The sequence below is a fragment of the Ptychodera flava genome, chromosome 2, assembly GCF_041260155.1.
Source record: "Ptychodera flava strain L36383 chromosome 2, AS_Pfla_20210202, whole genome shotgun sequence".
Taxonomy (NCBI): Eukaryota; Metazoa; Hemichordata; class Enteropneusta; family Ptychoderidae; genus Ptychodera; species Ptychodera flava.
The window spans coordinates 36,920,577-36,947,280 of record NC_091929.1 but is presented as its reverse complement, the minus strand read 5'-3'; the positions used below and the strand labels follow the sequence as shown (position 1 = coordinate 36,947,280).

The 26,704-nt window shown below is 35.2% G+C and overlaps 1 protein-coding gene across 11 annotated transcripts in view; it reads left to right on the top strand.

Moving 5' to 3' along the window:
- The window catches only part of LOC139120186 (putative leucine-rich repeat-containing protein DDB_G0290503), a 176,847-nt gene that overhangs the window by 132,113 nt on the left and 18,030 nt on the right, over positions 1-26,704 (top strand). For 6 of the 11 annotated variants that reach the window (XM_070684375.1, XM_070684358.1, XM_070684367.1 and 3 more), the window contains 6 exons: positions 20,323-20,494; positions 20,825-20,956; positions 21,424-21,521; positions 22,087-22,130; positions 22,727-22,779; positions 24,209-24,244. In XM_070684375.1, the coding sequence (XP_070540476.1) occupies positions 20,323-20,494; positions 20,825-20,956; positions 21,424-21,521; positions 22,087-22,130; positions 22,727-22,779; positions 24,209-24,244 (535 nt within the window). The remainder of the gene's footprint in view (positions 1-20,322; positions 20,495-20,824; positions 20,957-21,423; positions 21,522-22,086; positions 22,131-22,726; positions 22,780-24,208; positions 24,245-26,704) is intronic. The other 5 variants (XM_070684421.1, XM_070684385.1, XM_070684439.1 and 2 more) reach the window with 1 other exon arrangement.

The window sequence follows — 26,704 nt, the reverse complement described above, 5'->3', positions numbered from 1 at the left end:
AGTGAGAGTGCCATGTTGTCATTCATATGCTGCAAGTTCTACTTTTAAAGGTAAACGTAATTTAGATGACAATAGCCCACAGACTCTTTACCAGCCTGGTCTTTTATACTTCATAACCACCTGAAGAATGTGGCCCATTGTAGATCTCAGGGGAATTGCTTTTATCTGAAGCATGCCAGCTTTCAGGGTTTTTGAAAGACTGTGTGTTTTGTGTGAGAACACTTTTTTAAAAGTATTTTGGTCTCTGAGATGGAACACTATGCCCTCTATTGGTGAGGAGAAATTTCTGTGCTTAGCTGTTGTAACAAGTGCTTCAGTGGGAGGCTGTTGATTTGTTACAAAAGCCTGACAGGAGGGTGTGTGTACTGTTTGGAATAGCTGTACAGTACATGTACTCGGAAACCTGGATGGAAAAGGTCCTTGATAGTGTGTAGAAAGTTTGACAGTGCATGGAGTTGATGCAGAAATGTTCAAAGTGCTGTGAACTATATTTTTTTCTATCTTCTTCGACTGGAATATTGCATCGCTGGCTTTTGAAACATCAGGTCTGTCTGGTCTGGTCTGATCTGGTCTATGCAACTGGTAGTTGGACACAGGGTGTATTGGTATTGTCGCTGTATGTCAAACTCATGAAACCGGCAGAGAAACCGATCACACGTGTAAACTGACTAGTAAGCTGTGAGGTATAACCTTCCACTTCTTTCTGTGCTATACTTCATGCCAGGTACACAATTTTCATTGTTTTAATACCATACAGTTTTTAACCAATTGGTCCTCATCACGATTTCTCAATCTCTATCTGTCTCTCTGAAATGCTAAGCAATGAAGATGCAAGCTTTATGTCTCATGTGGCTTCAGGCATTTCGTAAAGCAGCATGAATTTGTAGAAACTCGTTGAATTGTAATTTTTCTCAAAGTTAACCCTTTCGCCACCTTGGTTTGGCCCAAACCCCCTGTTATCAATGGTGAGTGTGGATCTGCTTACAGGGAAGCGGGGGTGATCAGGTAAATGATAGGAGATGATGTCATGCAATCTATTCAGCATCTCTCTGGAAGCAAATACTAAAAACACCTTTATTTGATTACAACTCAAGCACAGCCAGAGAACGGGTGTCAACTTATCTGGTTTGTTTAAACATTCATTCTAAATGAATATTTTTTTTCAGAAACAAGTTCCTTTTTTGTTTTCTGTATTTCTGTCCAGGCCAGCCTGTTGTGCCAGTGAAATTAAGCGAGCGTAGCTGAAGGGGTACAAAATCACATTTGTTTGAATGAAGGTTTAATTATATTGCTGGTCTTCAATTATCAGAAGATTACAGACATTATTGCATCTGCATAAGCCCTGGGCTGTTGGTTCTGCTAAACATGCTACAGGCAATGGGATGGCAATGAAGTCTTATAAACTGATTTACACCTTCATTCACTCAAAGCCAACAATGGTTTGGTTCCTTTTGATAGCAAAGAACCAACAATAGAAGGGAGGCTACTGTTAAACTATGTGTTTTGCCTGCAGTCATTTTTGTCTTTATTTGTGGCAAACCTGACATCGTAGTAGGACTAAATTGAAATACTATCCCTTGTAATATCAAATATTATGTACTGTTGACAGGAGTAGAAAATATATTCAACAGGGAAGTTTCTCAGATTATGTTACTATAGCTTTTATGCAGATAAAAAAGGTAATACTTTATTCGCAAGAGAAATTTTAAAAATCATACATTTACAGATAGCAGGTAATATTTCTATGTTGTTCAGTGAATGTTATTTTTATTCCTAAGTCTTTCTGCACGTTTTCATTTTAGTATAGCAGGACAATATGAATAGAGCCCAGAGGGATAAGTTAGCAAGCCTAATGAGATTCTATAAAGCAATGGTTAATACTTGGGGGTGTTCGGGTGTTCAATGCTTACAGGCCAGGCTAATTCTGTACTGCCAATCAATCTGCATAAGCTGATCAATGCTAACAAACAGGGACAGTGCAGTGCAAGGTCTAGAAATTCTAGTTCAGAAGCATAATTTCACATAAATTCACAGGTTTTGGACTGACCATTCTTCACTGCATGATGTACTGATGACTAGATTATAATTTTTGCTTAAAATTGTGAAATCTTGTCTTGTTTTCCCTATGTTTATGTAAATCTGTTGTGAGGTCAAAGGTCAAATTGTGTCCAATTACACCAAAGTTATTGTACCCTGTTTTTTGGACTCTATGTCTTCTTACACTAAACATAATAACAGGTATTTCTATATCAGACCACCTCACTGATAGATTTATTGTGAGGATTACAAATTCAGTTTAGAATATTTCAAAAGCATTGAAGGATATTTAAATGCAGGCAACTGAAAGTGTGCTAGTTTGTGAAGTTAAACAGATGGTTTTGACAGGGTTGATGGAAATTGTACTGTGAAATGAAGTCATAGCTGTGATTCACAGTAACTCATGGATAAAATTATTGTGCTGATTCAGGGAATCAAACAAAAATGATTTATACCAATTAGATTTGGAACATATCAAATATTTCACAGCTAACAGATTTTTATGACAGCTAGATTTGAAAAACTCTCCACACGGTCTTTTCTACATAAGTGTCAGAGTTTAATATCCATATAGATTTAAATTGCTCTGAATGATATTACTGGTCTGCAAATGATTTTTCAAGAGTACAGTTCTTATTATAACTTATTACTTATTGCAATCAATGGTACTTCTCAGAAAGTAGTGCACTGTGTATCCTCATTACCCATTCAGTACCATGGTTTAGCCCAAATCCATTGTTATCAGTGGTGAGTTTGGACCTGTTTACAGGCAATTGAGGGTGAACAGGTTCAAATCACCAACTCTTGTTTTAGGAATTTTGTGAAATTTCTTTGTAGCAACCGTGTACCAGTACATTCAGTAGGTGAAATTTCATTTTCATCTCATCAGAGATAACTAACTTTAGTCACTAGGATGTCACTGTGGCCTTGAAGGCATATTGACGTCCTATGCAAAGATGTAGTGTCGAAGCTTGTTGTCTGGTATGAAAGTGTGAGCTGTAAAGAAATGTGGAGACCTGAATTTCTCAGCAATCTGTGACATTCCCCAAACATGTCCGACATTGTGCCTTCCCTTGTGGAAATCATTGATACAAAATGTTTACCACTGTGCCAATAGTATCACTTGTGGCGAAATTTGAAATAATCGTTGATCCAAACACAGCAGCAAGTCAAAGACCTGCTGTTTAGTTTAACCCTTTCACCACCATGGTTTGACCCAAACCCATTGTTATCAATGGTGATTGTGGACCAGTTTAAGGGGAATCGGGGGTGAACAGCTTAAATGTCATGTTTTGATATCAAGGGAATGACATACTCATAAAATCAGGCAGTCAACAAACATCAAAAGAATAAAACATTTATCCTATAAATTTGCACACACAGTTCCACTGAGTAGATCTTGATTTCTTCAGCAGCTGAAATTCTAAAATGTCTTCAACTTTTCCAGGAATTTCACACTCAGTTTGATTAAGCAAGTCAAACACTAGGCATGTGAACATGATTTCATGGAAGAGAATATTTCACAAAAACAACAAAAATACCTGAAAATACATCAAAGTCACCGCTCATATGATACTTTAATATTATTGTCTTGGTCTGTTAATTTCATTTGAATTGTTGAAATAACTATTTCTCATTGTGACTGTCTCAGATCCATTTGATACGACATGAAGTGAAATCGAAAACTGACAGATGGTCACTTTTCAGTCTGCTTGAGGAAATAATATCCAGTGAAGCATATCAATTGTAAAGCACAGTTACTAAAAAAACTTTTCAAAGCAAATTAATGAAATGCTAATAAAACTGTTAATTTAAGTAACAGTGAATCAAAAAAGATTTTTAGTTTTAAACACTGAAATAAGAACTTTACACAATGTGATTACAAGTTATTCTGACATATTAAATTGAAGAAAAGAAATAATTTGTCAAGAGGTTCATGAAAGGCCATCAGAGCATCAGCATTCAGATATCCCAGTGTTTCATACGGATTATAATTACATCATTTGTGATAACGGTGTGACTCCCTTAAGCTTAAGTTTCAGGTGGAATGTTTGGAGCTGTTGGTTGAATAGGCACTAGGAATATATATCAGGCTGTAGGGGCCATAGCAAAATGAAATTCCAGCTCAAATATCTGTAGGACCTGGATAATATTCAGAAATTGAATATTATACTGTTAGGTTATTTACCCTTCTTCAGTTTCCTATCATTTGTAATAATTAAGACAAGCAAACTCTGATTTGAATTTTCTAAGTCATATTTCATTCATTCGATGGATTAATAATTGAAATTACTTGATAGACCGAGACAAATATTATTTCTTACATGTCATTTTCTAATAATATATGCAAAATTTTTATCAAAGGATATGTTCAGAGAAGTAATTTCATTTAATTTTGCCCAGTCTGGTTGAGAGATAAAAGTCAATTCCTCACAGCTTTATCTTATTTGTCTAGCTATAAAAATTTTGGAGCAGCATGTACTGTGTCAGATCTGTTTTGCACAGTCAAAATAATAGTAGAACACACAAATAATACCGTTATTTTGCTTTGATACCATATCAAATTTTTGCACAAATCCCAGCCATCACATTCTTGACATTTGAGCACCTGAAGACATTTTGTCCAATTCCCATTTCAGAATATTATCATGGAATAGCTAAGAACCCTCAGGTCATATGTTAAAATCTGTTACACTATCAGAATACCATAAGGGCTGTGAGTTTCAATCTGCCATGAAATACCATTCTCAAAGGACATGTGCATAAATAATGATTTTAAAGTACTAGCAAGCTTAGTGCTGTTGAGTTTTAACCCTTTAAGTGTCAAAGTCAGTTTTTGTTATAACCCAGTCACTTTTTATTGTAATGTTCCCAAAATTTTGATCAAAATATGTTGCCAATGAAAAGTGATGTTCACTTGGTCCAAAATTATCAAAAATTTGCAGAAATATCATGAAAATTGGTAATATATTGTACTAAAATTTTGGCGGGAAAAATTAGAGCTCTCAAAGGGTTAATTTATTCTTGACTCACTTTGCCCAATAAAAAATTCATTTCTGTATAGGGCGTAACCAAACCTATGCAAAACTGTTTGGATGTCAGAAAGTATGGTGTTGAAACCGTCACACTGCTGAGTTGGTATTTAGCTCTGCATACCTGTATAGTGTCTCATGTCTGACAGTGCAGCACGATTCCCTCATTGGATTATACACACAGCACAAAGGCAGTGGTTGGAAAGCTGGTATAGCCAGACACTGGTGACTGTGTAGAGTCCACTGTTAAGGTAGAATGTGCCTCTGGGACAGATATTCAGACTCTCAAACTTTTACAATTCTTTTCTGATCTACCACTTATAGGGGTCATTTTAAAGCTGTTGGTGTAAGAAAACTTTTCATCAGCTTAGTTTTTTCGAAATTGGAAATTTTTTATTTTTTTCCCTAGAGTTAACAAAGGGATGGCGGGCGTTCTGAATTTCAAATATCGGTAAATCTTGGGTTCTCTGTTTCTCAAGTACTAATATTTGCTCGATGACCCCTGATTTTTATTCTTGATTTTGAAAGAGAATGGCAGAAAGATTTCATGATGAAAGTTTGAGCAAAAGTTTAAGTCGTTCACATTCGAGGTGCATACTACCGTAAGCTTCTGTAACCTTGCATGCCACTGTCTGTGTCTATGTGATCAAATGCATGCCCTGGTATGACAACATTTACCAATGAATTACTCCATCCATCACAATGCCATGATATACATGTGAAAGAAAATCCTTCAGGTCTCACTTGTAAAGCTGTTCAGAGTGCACATTAGAAAGTGTCTCAGTATGGCAGTATGGAAGGACATGTATTCAGTCAAGTTTGTTTCATCAACTTTCATCTGGTTTTTGTCAAACTGGTATTGCAAATAGCTGTTTGACTTTTGAAGAAAGAGGCTGACAGTCACTGTTGTGTCGTATATTGGTGGATTTGTTAGTGTTCTGTGGCAAAGATGAGTCTCCAAATAGGGAAAGGGGGGTTGAATTAGTCCAAATAGGGAAAGGGGGGTTGAATTAGTTAAGAATAACAAAAATGTAATCTACAACATTTAATATATAATCTGTAAAGATAAAAAAAATTATGCATTGATTTTGATTGATATATTAATATAACTCAGTAAGATAAGCTACTTCAGTTGGATAGTGTTCTGTGTTGAAATCAACATGACTAATTAATTCATGTGACTTGGACCTCTCAAACATGATAAATTTGGTAATAGTTTGTGAAAAGTTTAAAATGCTGATAATTTTTTACAACAAACATGTTAAAACAAATCAAATAATACACACTTTCAATGGTGCAATCATGATTGTGTGAATTTGCCTGATAATTGAAATAAAAGGCCGACCCTCCCCCACTAAACATCACTAGTTTTTTTAGTCATGCACGTGTGTTAATTATCCAGTGGCCCTATAGCTATTGATGCTGTAACATTTTACTTAGAAACTCTGAACAGACCATAGTGAAAATAAGGGCTGAGTGCTATCAGGGCCGTGGATACACATGAATGTTGTGAGATGGGTGAAAAGTCTGACATAGTTACCATGGTTACATATCATGACCCTATTCTGTAGGTCAAAGCAATATGTCAGTTCCCAACACCAATGTCTGCAAACTACAATTTCTTTTCTGAAAACTCAAGTTTGAACAAAATGTCCAGTCAATGAATTCAAAGATATTTCGATTGCCGAGTTTGATGAAAAATTCAGATTTTACCAGTGCATAGGGAGTACTTGATTATTTTCTACTAACTTAAGTAGGCTTCTCATCACTTAGCAGAATTTCATATACTGGTGTAGGTTATATGATAACAGCAAGTCAGATATCTCATAAGAACAAAATTGTCATTTTTTGTGCCTAGCACCTAAAACCAATGTAAAATCACCAACAACATGGTATATGTCAGTGAATACATGTAGATTGAGATATACCATATGCAGCATGAAAAATTCCAATGTTGTTAAAAGTTGGACTTGTTGACATTTCAATTCGTAAATTCCATTAACTTGTGTACAGAGAACAGAAAGCAATGTGGGAGAGCCAAAAAGCAGCTGTGCACCCAGTGATCGGTACGGCAGCATGCATCTTTTCTAGCAAGTAAATTTTGTACATCTCAGAACTAGCATGAATCCACAGGACAGTCAATGATGTATGGGCTGAACGCTGTAATATGCAATGTAGTTCCAGAAAATGCAAATACCTTAGGTATTAAAGTAGAAGAGATGTGTTCATATACCATTGTCCTATGGAAATCTCCGTATCGTGAACTCTTTCTGAGTACAGAAACTGTGTAATTATGATGAAATATTGTTAGTGTTGAAAAGCTTTTGGATTGTGCATAGTGAGAACATCTGATTAGGAAATTTGTCTGCTGCAGAAATTTTACAATTGAGAGCCCTGCATCTTTACCTTGTCAGAGAGTCTCTTTTACACTGGTACCTGCCTTTTTTCAGTGAAATGTCAGTTGAATGGGTTTAACATCTGCAAGGTACACTTGACTAGCCTGTGTAAATGTCATAGGTGAATTTAGCGGCAAGATCTTTGTACATGCTAATGCTGCTGTGATGTCCAAGTATTTGTGTCTGACCCTGGCAACTACTCAATGGCAGTATTTGAGATCCATGCTATTCAACAGTAGACTTTTCCATATACCTTATGTAAATTAATCACACAGCAGTTACATGTAAGCCAGCAATTATAGGTAGGGCTTGGTTCATTAAACAAAAAAAACATGTGTTAACAAAGTTTTAGTGAACTTGCTGGGGCATCAGACTTTCCTATAAAAATTGTGACATTGTATTTATTGAAAAGTTAAAATTAAAATCAGTATTTCTCACATATTAAAGAATACATGTAAGTATGGATATGTATAATCAATACAATGCGATATTATTCCCTAATATTTTTCTTCGTTCAGCGAAGGAAAATACGAGTGACGTAATGACCGTGTCACCACTCGTCTTCGACTCGTGGTGACACGGTCATTACGTCACTCGTATTTTCCTTCGCTGAACGAAGAAAAATATTAGGGAATAATATACTTATCACATGCACAAGCCAAGAATTCGTTATTTTTTGCAAAATAAAATAAGTTTTCCATGACGATTCCGCGTTTAAACTTTGAACTACTTTAGGAATAAATATCAGTACGCCGTGCACAAGTTGTCAATCATTTCCAGTCGTCCGTCGTGTGCGTTAGCGCTCACGTTCGTTCGTGTGTGGAGCAAATGACAGCTCTCGGTCTACACGTAGGCTATCTTCCGCAAAGTTATAATCTATTTCAAAGATAGCATAGTCCTAGAAATTTATCACAGACGAAGATACGCTATTTTTCGGGAACAAATATCGACTGAATCTCGACGGCGCGAACACTGTAAAGGTCGCGCCTATGCGTACGGAACCCACGGTAGGCTATACGCGACCACTTCGAGTTCGTTGTTTCCGCAAATTATTCACGTAATTCCTTCGGAATATACAGGCGGCACTCTTGTGTTTACATTGTTCGGATTAGTAATGTCGTAGTCTGTGAAAATATCGATTTCATTACATTACTTTTGATCGTGGGAGAAACATCGCCCGCCATGTTGTTTGTTTACATATTTACGAGCACACCGAAGATCGACAAAAAAAAGGTCCGACGCACCAAAATTGATGACATAGACGCGGGTTGTCGTGACGTAGAACGACCAGAGAATAAATCCCGTATTTTTTGTTCGGAGACGACAAACTTGGCTTGTGCATGTGATAATGCAAAGTACTATAAATATGGTAAAAATTATGACTAATAAGTGATGCAAATCTGTATATAACAAGAGGGTCCTATCAAAGAACGTAAAATTAAAGCCAGGGACTTGATCCCTGGATCAAGTTTGTTCTAGTCTGTAAGAGGATTATGGGGTGACATAGCCTTTTGTTTTCCATAGAAATTGTGATCTAATGAGTAGATTTCCCTGCGAGACAATCTGACGCTGGCACAGGCCTTTAAAAGGGTTAAGTGTTTTCATGTATGACATCTTTTATAACTTTTGAAACTCAGATAATATAGTTTACATACCCTGGATGATGTTTCAGCTGATAATCTACTTTGTTTGCCAACAACTTTGTACATTTTAATAAACCATTTTCTATCGGGCTAGGAAACAAGATTTTCCATTTGTTTACAAGTTTACCATTTCTGACTTTAAAAATCCAGACCATATTATTCATATATTTACCTATGCGGGATAAAATTAATACAATTTCCTCTTTGTGAACAAATATATCTGAGATGTATGCTATCATAATTCTCCTAGTGTGAATAAATCTACATTAAACCATAGACAGGTACATGTAATTGCCCTTTCTGAACTAGATATAGTTCTGAGTTCTGTTTTTTTTCTTTCATGAGTGCACAACTACTTCTGTTTTTTGTCCACACACGTCAGTTTTCTGTTTTCAAAGTTTTCAGTTGGAAGTTTCATATCCAGTTACTTATTGCAGAGCTTTTCAGCTGTTATAAAGTGTGTCGACGCCAAAACAGGTTACTGGCAGAACTAAAAAGTATGTCTGTCTGTTCACAAAATGCTTCTTTGACAGTTAGGTAACAAGTTTAAATTTGCAGTGTGCCTAATTCTTGCTGAACCACTTCTGTAACTGTTTTAACACCAATGTAATAGTTCACAGACCAGTTTAAAATCAATATGATTTGGCAATGAGTACATTTTAGAAAAATAGAGTACACTTTGTAGATTTTCTTAAGTGAGAAAAAATTTGTACAAAAGTGATTTTAGTGCTTAGAGGTGACTTTGTTGCCTTGAGTTGAATGTAAGTCAGTTAACATATGTATACAGCTGTTTGTCTCAAACATTCAAACTTAAATTGCATTTCGTTCCTTGAGTGAGTGTCTATACAAGTAACTGTATTTGTTTTGGAAACACGGTTAACAGGCCCACTGACTGAAAAAACCCTGAAAATGAGTTCACAATTGGTGACAATGTAATGCGTGCTGATTAAAAGAAAACTTGGCTGTCCCACCGGAAGGCAATACACACTTCATTGAGGGTCTAGACACTGTGTTTTTACCAGCAAGACAAATACTGTCTGGCCAGTTACATTGAAAGGCAAAGTCGGTAGATTGTAATGTAATAATAAAACATGATTTAAAGGACAGCGTAGTCTTACATGGCTTTCAAAGGCAAATATGAAGAATTTCAGAATTATCACAAGATATATTTTATTAATTTTACAAGCTTTACAGTTATTTATTTGTTGAGAATGCAATCACCTCTCTGAAGTTCGACAAAAATTTGCATTCACAATCCAAAATATCAGCAACATTGACAAAACAAAATATGCATCTCGTAATATATCCATGTAGGCATACATTGATAATTTATTGTTTTTCCAAACACATTTGTTAACGCAAATGTGGCCAAATTTTCATGCACAAAACTGTTTTGAAAGATTAAAGTAACAAACTACTGCAATATGGTACTTTTTTCTCTATCCTAGGTATACCCAATAAATAAATTCCATTATTTTACAAGCGGGATAGAAGATATTTGTGATACATAATTGAATATTGTGAAATTATTTGATGGCCTTGCTAATGCTGGAGGGCAGTGTCCTTGTTTCCTCCAATTATTGACAAGTTTTGGTCAAGTTGTTTTACCAGCACAGCAAATGTCATCACCAAGTTAATTGAAATTTGAATGTTCCCTAGGGATGATGAGGTTGGTGATTGGGTATAGCCTTTTCACCAGTTTTCCATTTCCTTCAATGAATTCACTTATGTATACACAAGCTGTCTGCATTGGATTCTGCCAACTTTCACAAGGATTTAGCCAACATTTGGATATGTATAGTCCATTAGAGGTTAGATTACCAAGTTTTTGCTGATCTAGGTCTGTTGAAGCTCAGGTAAATATAAATCCAGTTTATTTGTCCTTTTTGGTTGTCAGAGCGTAATTCAGTGACACTTGTTGAAAGACCATTCAAGATGGGTCATCTTTGGTGTGTTGACCTTCTTTACAGCATGATATCATGTAGCAAAAACCAAGAGAGGTTGAAAAGCTACCAATTAATATGTTCAGTATTTTTCCATCAAGGTTGAATTTATGGTTTAAAAATCATAAACCACAGTCATTGTTCAAGGGGTAATATTCATATGTGGCAGTGTCAGGTCATACCAGTATTTTAATGATCTTAATATTTGCTATGTACACTGTCTATAGACACTCAACAACTCAAACCGTTTGAAAGGTGTTGGGGGCCAATCTCCGTAGCTACATGTATAAAAACTGCTCATCGATAGCTGTTGCCATCGGGTTAGATCCTGAGTGAACATAGTTCCAATGTCAAGCTTCTATTGTACTTTTAATTCTTTCAAATACTTCAGAAAGTTAAGATCAAATTAAGGAAATGCCAGCCAATAAGTTTCCAAAAGCTGTCAGGACATCATCTCCTATCATATCACCTGTAACAAGTTGCATAATTGTTCCTTTTAGTGCAGTTTAACGGTATCTGACCAAATGTCATTCACCTTTGCCAGACCTGGGTCCCCAAGTTCAACCAGCATGCCTGAACTCACCTATGAGTTGAGGTCAAAGGTTAATAACCAATGGTGGATAGTGGGATAGCCCTGTCAATCATCCAGTCTGTTATTAATGGACTTTGACATCTCACAGATACAGATAATTATTCACCCGGAGGTGTGGTCAGGCCTTCTCTGATCTTCTCTCTGTTTTACTCCACCGGATAAAAGTTCCAGTGTCAGTGTGTATGGACCAGATTTCTTGCATGCTGGGCCAAATTTGATACTGCCAGATGTCTGTGTTCAAAAAAACCGGATATAACAGTGGAAAATCAGGAAACGGAATGGAATCTAGTCAGTGATATCGTTGCGTGAACTGTCATTAGAGTCTGAGATGACTGTACTGCAAGGCATGCAGTGCTGTCTGTGTACACAGTGAACACTTATGAACTGTGTGCCTGTCTAGTCACTGACAACAACACTAACATGAAGAAACTCCTGGAACGGTTCCAACAGGAACGCAGGTAAGTTTTTCCAACACTTCTGTCTGGATAACAAGTTGTTCTGAAAAACAACACCGGGTTGTTAACAAGGAAATATGTTAATATGGGCTTAGAATTTCCCACATCTAATTTCCACATTCAAATACAGGCATTTATTAGTAATGTTCAAAGTGTGGGTGTAGCAGAAAATTTGTTCATTTATTAATACATACCTTTTCGTACATAGTTTGCAAAGCACAGTGTGCCATCTTGTCAAGCTATTCTGTAATCATGAATTTATGTTGAAAACTTCACAAGTGTGCAACGGTATGAAGAACTATTGCTTTTCTGAATGAAACTATTTAATACTTCTTCTGGTAGACACTTGCTATATCATCTTGTATTCTGAATACAGTGAAATCCCAAATGTTCACTCATTTATTCCTATATACAGAGGCAGCTGGACATCATCAACTACTCCAACTTTTCCATGGTCACATGACCAGACAGAAAAAAAAACTGCCAACAAGCACACTCATCTACATGTACACATGCTCAAAAGCAGTCCTATATTTGTCAGATGTAATGCTTACAAATGTGTTCAAAACTTTTATGAAACTTATAAGTGCTATTTAGATGCTTGAAAAGGTTCCGTGAATGAATTTTGAATGAGTATTCACAGTTTCAAATTTCTTTTTCGAAAATAGAAACAGATCTTTTTTTCTGTAGAAGCTGTCAGTGTTTATAATTAACTCTGTCCACATTGTCTGAACGATGTGTGTAGGCAATTTAAGTGCTTGACCAGTTATATGTGCTGTGTCAAATAAAACAAACAACCCACACACATTATAAGTTTTTGAACTGTGTTTAAATACTCCGTCGATGATGTAATGGTGCCATGTGGAATTATTTATCACACACAGTACTTCAGTTAGCTTGAATCAGGCACTTGACTCTCTGAAAGTTTATTTAGAAGTTACCAGAAATGAGCAAGTAAATGCACATGCCAATTTTCAGGAAAGTCAATAATATAAAGGTTAGATGTTTAGTATTTTGTGTAGTTGACTAACAAATAGGCCTGGCAAGCTATGACGTCTGCCCAGGTATGACGAGATAGACCAAAGACTAGCAGAGTTTGTTTAAGGTTGATACTTTGATTTCTTAGTGGGTTTTGGAAAAGTTTCTCAGTAGACTCGTAGTAGACTACTTTGAAAAATAAAATGGTTGTGATAGACAACTATCCGAAACTACAGAACTCATCACAGATCTGAAAAACATGTCAACTTATTCATGAATGACAATAGGATAGATTTAGCCAAGTGGTTTTGACTGCGATGTCTTCGCTAGGTGACTGGATGCTGTACTTTGTGAGTTCAAATCCAATTGAGAATTTACTGAATTTTCACCTAAAAAATAGTTAAAAATTTGACACAAGTCAACTGTAAAGATGTTCTCAATGTGCAGTGGTCAAGCTCTCCATCACTAGTGTCTATGGTACTCAATCTATGGAGCTACGGCCATAGTACACGTACGTCTTATCCCTCAGGGTATGAATTGTAGTAAAGTGTCGGTGAATGAAACCTAAAACAGAGATTAAAGAGGGTAATTACCCAACATCCTTTGTACTCATTAAAGTCAACTGACCTGAAGAAAGTTGGTTACACTTCTTGCAAATTTGGACATTCTCTAAACAATCTATATCAGTCAACTTCATTGTATTTGGCGTGGCACCTAGTTGCAGCTCAATTGAAGCAAAGAGGCGAATGATCAGTCATTGTTCATTTTAAATGTCTATTCTATTACATATTACATATTGCAATACATATTGTACTAGTAATTACTTGCCTTTGTATCTGCCTGCTGAGGCAGAACGTTTTAATTATACCTTGTTAAGTTCACAGTGAGATGTGGCTGTCACTGTGCATGCATTTCCTCTGTAAAAACACATGCTCAGCGTTAGTCTGATATCAAGATGGTAATTTCCTAGCCATGGGAACCATTATGTTTAGAGTTTCCAGACCCAGAAAACGTGCATTTTTGGACAGGAGTAACTCAGCGTGTACTGTACGTAACACAATGTAAATGTAAGAATGTTATATTGTTTATGACAATGTAAAATATCTGATAGTTCTGAGAAACTAGAGTGACTCGGTATACAACAAACAGGTAAAAAATACAATGTTGTTGAGTGTGGAATAACTGACAATTCTGGTCAAGTTTGTACTTGACTTGTCTGTTTTTCCATTCTAATGATATTAATTTTTCAATGCTGTCAGGATTACGGAATGACTTAATGCTAAACAGGGTTCAAAAGTTTATGTTTCTGTTTAAATGTGTGGAGGTTCCTTCTTATGTTAACTTTGTACTAAAACTTAGAAATTATTAGCAAGATACGTGTCAAGTCTGAGTAACTGATCAGAGTATAACTTACCACACAGGATATGATTAGCATAAAAAAAGCAATTTGTTGAGTTTTTGGCAATCTTACTGCAATTTCTATTTTTATTGTTCGTAAATGTAGGTTGCTTGTAGATTTCCATGATCATTTGATATTTGGAATGTAATTGTAATGGAGAAAAAATGCAATATTGACGTTTAAGTTAGAGACTGGGAATACCAATTGTGCTGTTAAGATTTGGCAGATATTAGGAACGTGATGTGGATAGGAGGGTATTTACATGTACATTCATGTTTGGCTGTGTGGCAGTTTTGCTATCAAGATTACTGTGATACTGTCATTGTAATCAAGATTGCAGCCATATCTGCATTTGTTATGTGACTTAGTTAGCTCTTCTGTTTGGTTTTCTCTGATTCCAATGAAGGACAGACATCTCCAAATATCCTCATTAAAGTTTATTCACTCAGTTTCTCAAGGAAATAGTGGTACAAGCCACTATTGTTCACTGTGACATAATTTCAAAAACATTTCAAATATTTCTACATACAATGTCCTAACATCTTCTCTGCCTAAAGTCCATTGTATCCTCTTTCAGATAGGGTGAAGTCCATTGTAATTGTATCCTCTTTCAGATAGGGCAGTTCTAGTTCCTGGTAATATTCTGTTCTTTAGATTTCATATCTTAACATTTATCACTCCCCTTTTGCAGTAAATTGTGTAGGTTTATTTGCAATATAAGGTAGGCTTCAGTTCCTGATATTAACCCTTTGAGTGCTGTAATTTTTCCCACCAAAATTTCAGTGCAACATTGTACCAATTGTTATGAATTTTTCTTTACTTTCTTGATAGTTTTGGACCAAATGGATATAACTTTTCATTGAGTACAGTTTTTGACCAAAGTTTTGGGAAAAATCAGAAAAAAATTGTTTTGATTTGAAAAAAATTATTTGCTTTATACTCTAATTTCTATGAAGGCAACAAAAATTGACTTTGCTACTCAAAGGGTTAAAGTAAACCAATTCTGTCTGTTTGAAATAACTGTCAGCCTACCTACACAGGGCAGATAAAATTTTTGATCTGGCTGGTTAAACTAGTTTACAACTGCATCTGCCCAACAGACAGGTGGAAATAATGTCACATGTTTGTTGAGATCAGAGGCAAGGAACATATGCACATGTATGTGAGAGCTAATACAACCATTTTCAGTAATAGAGCGCGAAGCCACTGCAGTGAACTGCAAATAAAACTGCTTACACTAATTAGTTTTCAGCTGTAGCCGTGGTCACTTTGGTGTTGAACAAGGCTACTTGATAAAGACCAAAACGTCTGCTTGTACAAAGGCAAAACTAGCTCTGTCTGAGGCTCGAGTTGTAATGCGAATTTACGATTGGCACCCTGTGTTCAAGATTAAGATACAATGTAACATTACCATGCACTGGTCCATGAACAAATCTTTTTTATTTCAACTTCCCCAGACAAACTGTCTGCATGGGACATACAATGTTGTCGACTTTGCCAGCTGGCTACAGCTGAAACTAATTAGTGTGAGCAGTTTTATTGCAGTTCACTGCAGTGGCTTCGCGCTCTATTACTGAAAATGGTTGTAGTTAGGATAGTTACCATTGCACTTGGACAGGTAACTCTTGTAAATTTTTCCCGCATGTCTAGTTGTTTTGAACAGATTTCTTACTCTTCTGTCTGGTCATTTCATTGAAACAACTGATATAGTTATAAGCAATTTTATATATCGTAGCTCAGCTTCTTTTAATGAAACTATTTTTGTTCATAACTGTCTGCATTCCAAAATTGTTAAGAGTAATTCACAAGACCAGAGTTGATGTCAAACAAAGATGTTTTGAGTCTGGCACTTTAAAATGTAACCCATTGCAGATGTTAAGTTATTCAATTTTAAACGTGTACATATTTATACAATATGACCTGGTTACAAATCTGTCACTCATTATGTTTACCTGCTAACCAATAAAAAAAGTACACACTCACTATTAACCCTTTGAATGCCAAAGTCAATTTTTGTCATCTTTATAAAATGTACTCCTGTCAATTTTTTTTAGGTTTTTGTCAAAATTTTGTAAAATACTGTAGTCAATGAAATTTTATGTCCATTTGGTCCAAAATTATCCAAAAAATTACAGAAAACTTCATAAAAATTGGTAAAATGTTGCACTCAAATTTTGGTGGGAAAAAATTACAGCACTCAAAGGGTTAAAGCCAATTGACAGTCATGTTTTTCTCCTGTTCTTATGCATTCAAGTCCAAATAAAATTAATATTTCATTGTATGACAGTTGAAAATTTAGAAATATCAAACCTGTTTCTTGATCTTTTGTACTTCGAAATACAGACACCACAGCTCTGGAATCACGACACAAAGCAAAAGCAGGGAGGGAAGTAGAAAATGGCCATATTATTTACTGTCATACTTTTGTTCCCTTTTAAAGTTCTTACAAAACAAGGTCATATTTAACAGGGTGAACCAGACATTTTAAAGTATTGGTTGTGCATTGATATATTGAAAAAACTTATTGAACTACAAAGAAAGCTATAAGTGTGGCAAGCAAACAGGTGTGCAGTTTTCAATGAAGGTTGAAATAAAACAAGAAGTGAAAATTAAATTTATCACGCTTGTTATTGTTACGCTCCTATAAAAAGTACAAAACAATTTGCATTTTGAAATCATGTAACAATTTATGAAAAGTCGTGAAGATTTCTACTTATCCTTCTTAACCTTTGCTGTGTAGAAGTGTCCTTTCCCTCAGACTGTGGTAAAGTAATATCAAATTATTTTATTTGTGTACTTGGTCCAGTTTACCTGGAAATAGGGCCAGCATTCAATGAGTAATAACTGATTTATTTGTATAATCTCAATAACTGAAATCTACCTGCTGTGAAATTGACATCCAATTCAGAAATGTTGTACCTTGGTTGCAGGGAAACTACAAGTTTGTGAACTCAATGGTAGAGAATTATGTTTGCTTTTGTGGTTGCTGTGTTCACAGTGCATACTTACCTTGTCTTCATAAAAAGATAATGTCTAAGAGAAGTTATGTCAGGTTTATAAAATTTCAGCTAATCTAAATAATACTCGGCCTTATTCCATGTGAAAACAATTTAATTTTCTTAAGGTAGTTTGTGCCTCGAAAATGAAAGACTTAAACTTTTGCTCAAACTTTCCTCAAGCAAACTTCTTTCATGATCAAGACTAGAAATTAGGGTCATGGTGCAAATTTTGGTACTAGAGAAATAAATTTCCTAATATTTACAGATATTTGAAGTTCAAAATGGCCCCACCCCAGTGTTATCTCTACGGGGAAATAAAATTCTGGATTTTCACAAAACTGTTTTGATTTACTCCATAAGCTTTGAAATGAGCACCTAAAAGTGGTAGGCCAATAGAATATTTTAAAAGTTTGAGAGTCCGAATATCTGTCCCAGAGCCGTATTCTACTTTACTAGCCTTTCCTATGGCTAATAAAATACAGTACCCTAGAATTATGCTTATTTGTCAATTTGTCGAGGGACCCAGTATCCTTCAGTATTGCCAAAGTTTTATCAGGTATGGATTTTGAATACCCTACCAAAGAAAATGGTGTGCTTATATCTGTAGGTCTTTGACATAATTGTCAATATTCATTGAGGAATATTAGTGACAGAAGTTTTGTTTCATGTTGACAATTGGTGAGGTACTTGGACATGTATGATCATTATTTGTCATTTAAAACTCTTGATGTAAACACACACACCTGATGATTTCCCGTGTACTTCTAGCATGGTAACGTTGTCCGTTATAGTCTCTAGGCACCATGAATAAATACTAAAACATACTGTAGTTTATATTTCATGACAAGTTGATTGCTGCACATAGAGAAGGTTCATAAAATCCTGGAAAGGATTAGTGGAGTAATTCTGGAAAAATCTCCATGAGAAAAATTGTGTGAAAGCAAAGTGTAACCATGTCAATCTTCACTGTCAATATCTTGTGGTGCTTTCATTCTATCCTATCATATGATGAAAAAGACTGCTGCATGTCTTTGAAAGCTAATAATTAATATGCTATCCTACCACCTAGCTGATTTCAATGTCTTACCAGGCTGTAGTCTGACTAAATTGCTTGAGGGGAAGGGGGGCAGCGCAGAACCTAGCTTAGCTAGGATCTGCAGAAAATTTGTATATTGATAGCTGGGAAAATTCAGGTGGTGGGATAGAGGGGGCAGGTGCACCCACCAGGCTATGGTCCTGCCTACCACTCTCTCAGTGAAAATCGTGAAAAGCAACATTTGCAGCTTTCTTGCTTTTTCAAATGACAAACCTCACATGGGAAGAAAAAATGCTCCAAGTCAAGACGTCATCTCACTTTCCAGTATTGCTGGTCAAAGTTGATCAAGAAAACTTTTCATGATGCAGACAGTTCTTACGGAAATGCATGTTTCACATTCCTCATGTGTTGTCAGGCTCAAGAATGCACCTCACACTATATGAGTACATGACTTGAGGATGTCTTTCAATTGCAGAGTATCAGAAAGTACACTCTGAGACTCTGTAATTTGTGGCACACACACTAAACATTTATGGTATGGCTTGAACAGGGTTCTTAACCTCATTATGCAGTCATGGGGTTCTGACCTCATTGTCCGCTTTTTCCCCAACAACGTACAACTCCCCGGCTGGGGAATAACAGATCTCTTTGATGTTAACAGTTGTATGCCATCAAGGGAACTTATCCTCATTCTGTTCACAGTTACATGCCGTACAGGTTTAAACAATTACTTTGTTCAAGCCCTGTAACCTCCAATGCTCCACAGAGTATTTACGAGCTCTCTATGGATGCTGTGTGTTTCATGTCACTCTTTCTGATGGTGGGAAAACGTCACCTGTTGAGTGCAAGATACACATGTATCATGAAAATCACTGGTCTCACAAGTCAATACTTTCCATCAATAATTTAATGACTCGAAAGGACTGGAATATTTGGAGTACTTTGCTAACGTTGTGAAGTGGAATCGGAAAAGCTATGATTTATTAAATGTGATAGTCTCAATAAGTCAAACAAAGTTGAATGGAATTGTTGTAAGTGAAGGTTACCAGTTTCCACCTCAATCCACAGAGTTATTTGCTTTTGTTCTGGATTTTACTAAATAACAGTTTGAATGTGTGTTTCAGGTGGTATGTACATATAATGTATGTGTGTGTGTATGTGTGTGTGTGTATGTATTTATGTATGTATGTCTGTCTGCATATGTATCGTATATGTATGTCTGTCAGTTTGTGTGCATATGTGTATGTACGTATACATGTATGCATGCACGTGCATGTGTGAATGTGTTTGTGTGCCTGTGATGAAATGCACTGTCTATATACAAGAAAGTTGCATATGCACAGAGATAAAGACTTAAGTTCCTACAGGTAGTTTGTGCCTTGAAAGAGAAAGTCTTAAACTTTTGCTCAAACTTTCCTCAATAAAATTTTCATATATTCTCCTATCAAATCAAGAATAAAGATAAGGGGTCGCTGTGCAAAATTTGATATGAGAGAAACAAATTACTAAACAATTACCAATATTTGAAATTCAGTGTTGCTACCATCCCTGTGTTAACTCTATGAGGAAAAATAAAATTTTCTAAAACTTAAAACAGTAAAAAAAAAATTATTACACCAATAGCTTTAAAATGAGCTCTCACAAGTGGTTTTCCAGAAAAGTACTGAAAATTGAATGCCTGAATATCTGTCCTCAAAGCACATTCTACCTTACACTAAGATACATTTGATCGTTAACACCAAAACTGAAGATTTTAAAATAATATGCATTTCCTAGCAATGTAATCAATCTTGTTCATTGAATTTTTTTCAGTCCTGGAAGTCTCAGTGACCAAGAAGTGGAGGCCAAATTCCAGGCTTTGGCTCTGGCCTTCAGAACTGACAAATTTACCCTTGAGAAGAGATTAGATTTACAAGAGAGACACAGAGATCTAGCTGAAATAAATGTGCAAAAAGAACTAGATCAACTCAGAGAAGCTCTACAGGTGGGAAAATTTGCATTAGACTTCTAAATCATCATAACAAGTTTCTTAAGAATTTCTGTTGAGTGTTACAAAGTTGTTTACTTCCAAGGTTTAGAGAAATATATGCATTATCTTCTAATACTGACAACATGCTGCCAATTTGAAAAATATTTGATCACCATTGTTAACGAAATAAACACTTTTGTGATGGTCATTTGTTGATGTTTGAATGAAGTTTTACTGTCCATTTTATTTTACGTTCAATGTGGAATCATAATTCATTATTGTGTCTCATAGTCCACTCCAGTCAGTCACCAAGTCTTAGTATGTGTCTCTGTTGTCCCTGAGCAGGATCTCAACCCAATATGTGTTGATGTGAGAACCAAAGATTTACTAGACAAACTCAAACACCATGTGGATGTAGTCAACAAGACGACATCAAGACTCTCCAGTAAGGCAGAGGTCCATGGAGCAGTGCAACAGGTAACTCTAAAATCACCAAAAGCTTTGTGTGTCTTGTTGAAGTGATAATAAATAATTCACTGTGTTACAAGGTCAAACATTCCATACATCATGTTTCACCAAACTTTGGTAAGAATTGAAACATTGAACATGAAGTAAACATTTGACTTTGTACAGGTAATATGTGGAAGATGACGCTTTGGATTATGGATAAAAACAAAAGTTCTCAAGAGGGTGACCTCAGGAGGTGCTGTTTGATACAGGAACTAAACCTGTGTATTTGGAAAACAGTGACTTTTATTTGAGTATCTTTCATGGTATGCTAGCCAAATTGAGAATTGCCTGTTTGGTGGAGCATCCATGGGAAACAACTTTTGAAACATATTTTGATGACAAATACTTGAACTCAGATGAAAATATCTCTCTCTCTCTCTCTCTCTCTCTCTCTCTCTCTCTCTCTCTCTCTCTCTCTCTCTCTCTCACCATAGGAGGGGAGGATGAATCATGCAGTAGAAGTGATGATAAATCATGTTGAAAACTTAAAAAGGTTGTATGAAAGAGAGAAAACTGAGTTAGAAGACACAAAGTAAGTATCAAGTACAAATTGATAATACTTTGAAAATTCAGCAATCAACAAGTAGATTGTTTATGTCTGTATTTGAAATCCATTTTTTTTCAAACTTTCGTGAATGAAACTTTCAACCATTCTCTTACCAAAATCAACAATAAAAATCGAGGGTCACCGCGCAAAGTTTGGAACTAGTGATACAAATTATCCAAGATTTACCGATATTTGAAATTCAAAAAGGCTGCCATTCTGTGTTAACTCTGTAGGGAAAAATTAAATTTTGAATTTTCAAAAACTAGCAGGTGAAAGTTTTTCTTTCTCAAAAGCTGTAACCCTTTCACCACCATGGTTTGTCCCAAATCCATTGTTTTCTATGGTAAAGTTGGACCTGTATACTGGGAATTGGGGGTGGAAGGGTTAAAATGAGCCCCCACAACTGGTAGATCAGAAAAGAATTGTAGAGATTTGAGAGTCCGATTATCTGTCCCCGAGGCGCGTTCTACCTTAAGTTTCGTCGCTTCTGTAATTTTAAAGAGAATGTGAGAAAAGGGAACAACATTGATCATGTTTGGTTTCATTTCAGAAAATTACTTCAAGAGAACAGACTGTTGCGACAGACTACAGATGGTAAGTTATAAAAGAATAAAAGAGACACTGTTTCCAATTACAAAAACTTCAAATTCAAAAGTATTTACTGTTTGCATACATCTTTGTGTTTCAACAATTCTTGCTGTGCTTTTTCTTTTGCAGTGTATGTGTTTTTCCATTAATATTTTCAATAATTATGTATCTTAAAAGTTACTCATGCGAATGAAAAGTATTTCTCAGATTGCAGCCAGTGATATTTTTTTTGAGGAATTGTTCAATGTAGAACAACGGTTTTCATCAAAGATCTCAAAAAAGCTATTTTTGATTAAAACCAAAATACTTGTAAATAGTCTGAAATGTTTACATGTGAAAATAACCATCAACTTTAAGTATAGTGGACATAAGGTGAATAATATCAAATTAAATGAGACTTGAGAGAGAGAGTTTGATGAGGAATTTTGTAAAAAATTGAGGAATTTTATAAAAATTAGGATTAAATTTAGGTAATTTCAACTGTAGTTAAAATTGACTCCTAAGGAAATGGAGTGGTAAGTTTTGTAGAGCTCAATGCTTAAAACACATAACTGACATGAATAAGTGAAAAGGATTTACTTTGTTTCGTTTATATGACACAGGTGATCTTGAAAGTCGGCTAAACAAACGCTCCATGTCAATAGCAGGAAATAAGGTAAGCAGATATGAATATTTGTAAAGATAGAATTAAATGTGTTTTCCAATGCATGAAAATATAAAAATATTTTAAATTACTAAGATATATCAAGCATGAACGGGTGGCATAAGTTTTCCAGAGTTGAGTACACAATGCCGTTGTTAATATCACACTTGTTTGGATTTGAAGTGTCCCATGACATGGTTTATGGATCTGACCCAGCATGTCACCATCCCTGAGCTCTGAATAGCAGCAGTGGAGGCTTGGACAGGAATTTTTATATCATTTTTGTTCGGAAAAGATAAATTTTGAAAGGCAAAATGTATATATTCTTAGCATTTAATTGATAAGGATATCTTGTTTTACAGGGACTTGATTTCTTCAAATTGCAAAATTGTAACTGGTTTATAATTCTTGCAGTGCACACATTGAAATACATTGCAATACCAATGATTTTACCCTACTGTCCATGTCAAAACAATCCATACAACTGAAAATATGAAGTGTGCCGTGATGAAATATCGTTTATTTACTAAGAAATTAGTAAAAACAATCAATAAGCAACAGTATTTTGTAAATAACACCACGGTAGTTGTAATCTACTGATACTGTAAAGAATAATTTTTGAAATTTTCTCTGAAACTCGTTTACTATTGAAGCAGAATTTAAAAAGTTTTAACAAAGCCTTTTATTATGCAGCTAAGCAGTGATGGAAAACGGCAATAAATTTCTGCCATCATTTGATTCAACTTTGCATCAAATGCCAGTGATTTGGTATTCAGTTTAAAATATTTGGTCTGTTGGATTCTTTTTAACATTTGCAAGGAAACACCAGTCATTGAATTGACTACTCAACACTGGGGGCGCTCTATTTAGAAGTAATGTTTTACTCTCATTGAAGCAAAAAAAGGAAATTTAAAGTTAGCTTAGCAAGTAAAATGGGAGATCTGTTGCTTGAGGGCGCTGCTTCCCCCACAGGAGAATTGTTCTTGAGCAGTAAACCTTGTCTATCGCAGCAAATTATGTAAGGAAAGTTTAGCAGCTAATTTCATTCACACATATTGGAATTATTTCACTATTTCTTGCAATTCTTTCTGTAATCACCAAAGTATTTTCATAATTTCTACCTCACAAGTACTGCATTTTTAAACATGAGATAGTTTGATTTAATGCTGTGGGTTTTCATCTTTCACAAAATCTTTACCACATACTAACACACTATCTAATGTTATGGATGTTCACAAATCACCGGTAAAATCAATCCAAAGACATTCTGTACCAAAGAGATATATTACTCTTTCACAAAATGCATGAGTTCTGGTAAACAGCGCAATAAATTCTACTAGTAATAATGTTTTTATACTAAATCCCTTATCTTTGATTTCACTTCCATGATTCATACTTTTAACAACTTCACAATATCTGTTATTATTCTATACCACTCTAGCCATCTCTTGCCAGACTCAACCAGAGAAAATCAGAGGTACATCTAACACATTCAATATTTCTTCAGTTTCCTATTCTTGCTTAGCAAAATCAGTTCATCATATACCCTTTGCTAGGCTGAGAAATAACACAGAATAACATAGAAATTTAAAAATAGATGATTAACATACTATTCTGTTAATAGTAGTGGCTTATTGGTCTATATGCTTATCTTCATAATGCTTTTTTCCCTGCTTTCTTCATTTCAAAAACAGAAATTGCAATTCAAATTCCAGCCCATTCAACAATAATGCAACAATAAGTTACATTGCAATTCAAATTACCGTCCGTTACAGCATAAATTCAACAATAAGTTACATTGCAATTCAAATTACCACCCATTACAGCATAAATTTAATAATGAGTACATTGCAATTCAAATTACCACCCATTACAGCATAAATTTAATAATGAGTACATTGCAATTCAAATTACAACCTTTTACAGCATAAATTCAACAAAAGTTACATTGCAATTCAAAATACAACCCATTGCAACATAATTCAAATTACAACCAATTGCAGCATAAATTTAACAATGATTCAAATTCAAATTCCAACCCATTGCAGCATAAATTTAATAATGAGTTACATTGCAATTCAAATTCCAACCCATTGCAGCATAAATTTAACAATGAGTTACATTGCAATTCAAATTACAACCCATTGCAGCATAAATTTAATAATGAGTACATTGCAATTCAAATTACAACCCATTACACCATCAATTCAATAATGAGTACATTGCAATTCAAATTACAACCCATTACACCATAAATTCAATAATGAGTACATTGCAATTCAAATTACAACCCATTACAGCATAAATTCAATAATGAGTACATTGCAATTCAAATTACAACCCATTACACCATCAATTCAATAATGAGTACATTGCAATTCAAATTACAACCCATTACACCATCAATTCAATAATGAGTACATTGCAATTCAAATTACAACCCATTACACCATAAATTCAATAATGAGTACATTGCAATTCAAATTACAACCCATTACGCCATAAATTCAAAATGGGTATATTGCAATTCAAATTACAACCCATTACACCATCAATTCAATAATGAGAACATTCCAATTCAAATTACAACCCATTACAGCATAAATTCGATAATGAGTATATTGCAATTCAAATTACAGTCCATTGCAGCATAAATTTAACATTGAGTACATTACAAGTCAAATTACAACTATTGCAACATAAATTCCACAATAAGTTACCAGAACCACACCCATAGTATTGGTATGATACCGACAACTTACACCCAGTATCATTACCTTACATTCAGTCAAAGCCATAAAACTGCATATTTTCTGTGAAAGGACTCACCCAAGAAATATTACATCACTCGTGTTTGCTTGAATTCAAACACTAAATATGTCTGTCTTGTAAATCGCTTTGAATGACATTGGATTCTTACACTAAGCCCAATTTTTTCACATACTTCAGTCTACTGGACACTTGTCACAGGTACAATCTGTACCTCTACCTAAATGAGCAATTTTATGTCCCAAAGTGAAAATTCAGAGCACGATGCTAAACGGAAGTTTAGGGGTATCATGCCAAAGCGATGGAAAAGTTCTATGCAACATTGAAGACTCTTCAAAGATCGCCCTCTTGTGGCAGATCCTCAAAGAATAGAAGTCTGTATCTCGTTGAAAGTTCTCATAATAGCGAGAGACAATCCTCTCTATTGCCTTCAAACTTCAGTAAAACTGCATTGTAATGCATTGTAAACTAAGTCATCTCTTTGTTACGTACCTTCATACAGTGAAATAACGTTACAAGCCAAATTGTACAAAATGAAATTCCCAAGTTTTTGTAGACATGAACTGGCATCGTTGATTGAAGGTGCAAGTTGATGTCAAAGATTACAATGTAAATCGACAGAATGTGTATGCATGTAGATGAGGTGTTCTTGAGAAAATTTTATGTACACTTGACTGTGACATGACCATGTTGGCTGTATATATCACTATATATGTCAGGGGTTAAAAGTTTTTTGTCTGGTAATGTTAGATGATTAACTACCCCTCTCACGTGACGGTATGCTCAGAACTGTATGGATAATTGGAGAGATGATGAAATTTGTATAGTAGGAGCATTAGTCATATGGGTCAGTTCAGGAGAGATAGCCATTTCTGTATATTACAAAGTATTTGTAAATGATGAATTAGTATACAGACGCTGTAGAGGAGATTTTGAATGAAAGTATGATAAAATGTAAGGATTTTCACTGTGTAGAAGATACTAAATCCAGAATGGATCGCCAGGGGATCAGAATCATATTAGATCTGAAATGTAAGGTTTGTACAGCAGTAAGCAAATGCAGTCATCCACGGGCCATGGACATCAGCTTTATTTTGTAGTCACATCAATTTTATTCCACCTGTGTCAGTGAATGTTACATGCAGCTGTACATCCAAGATAAAGGTTG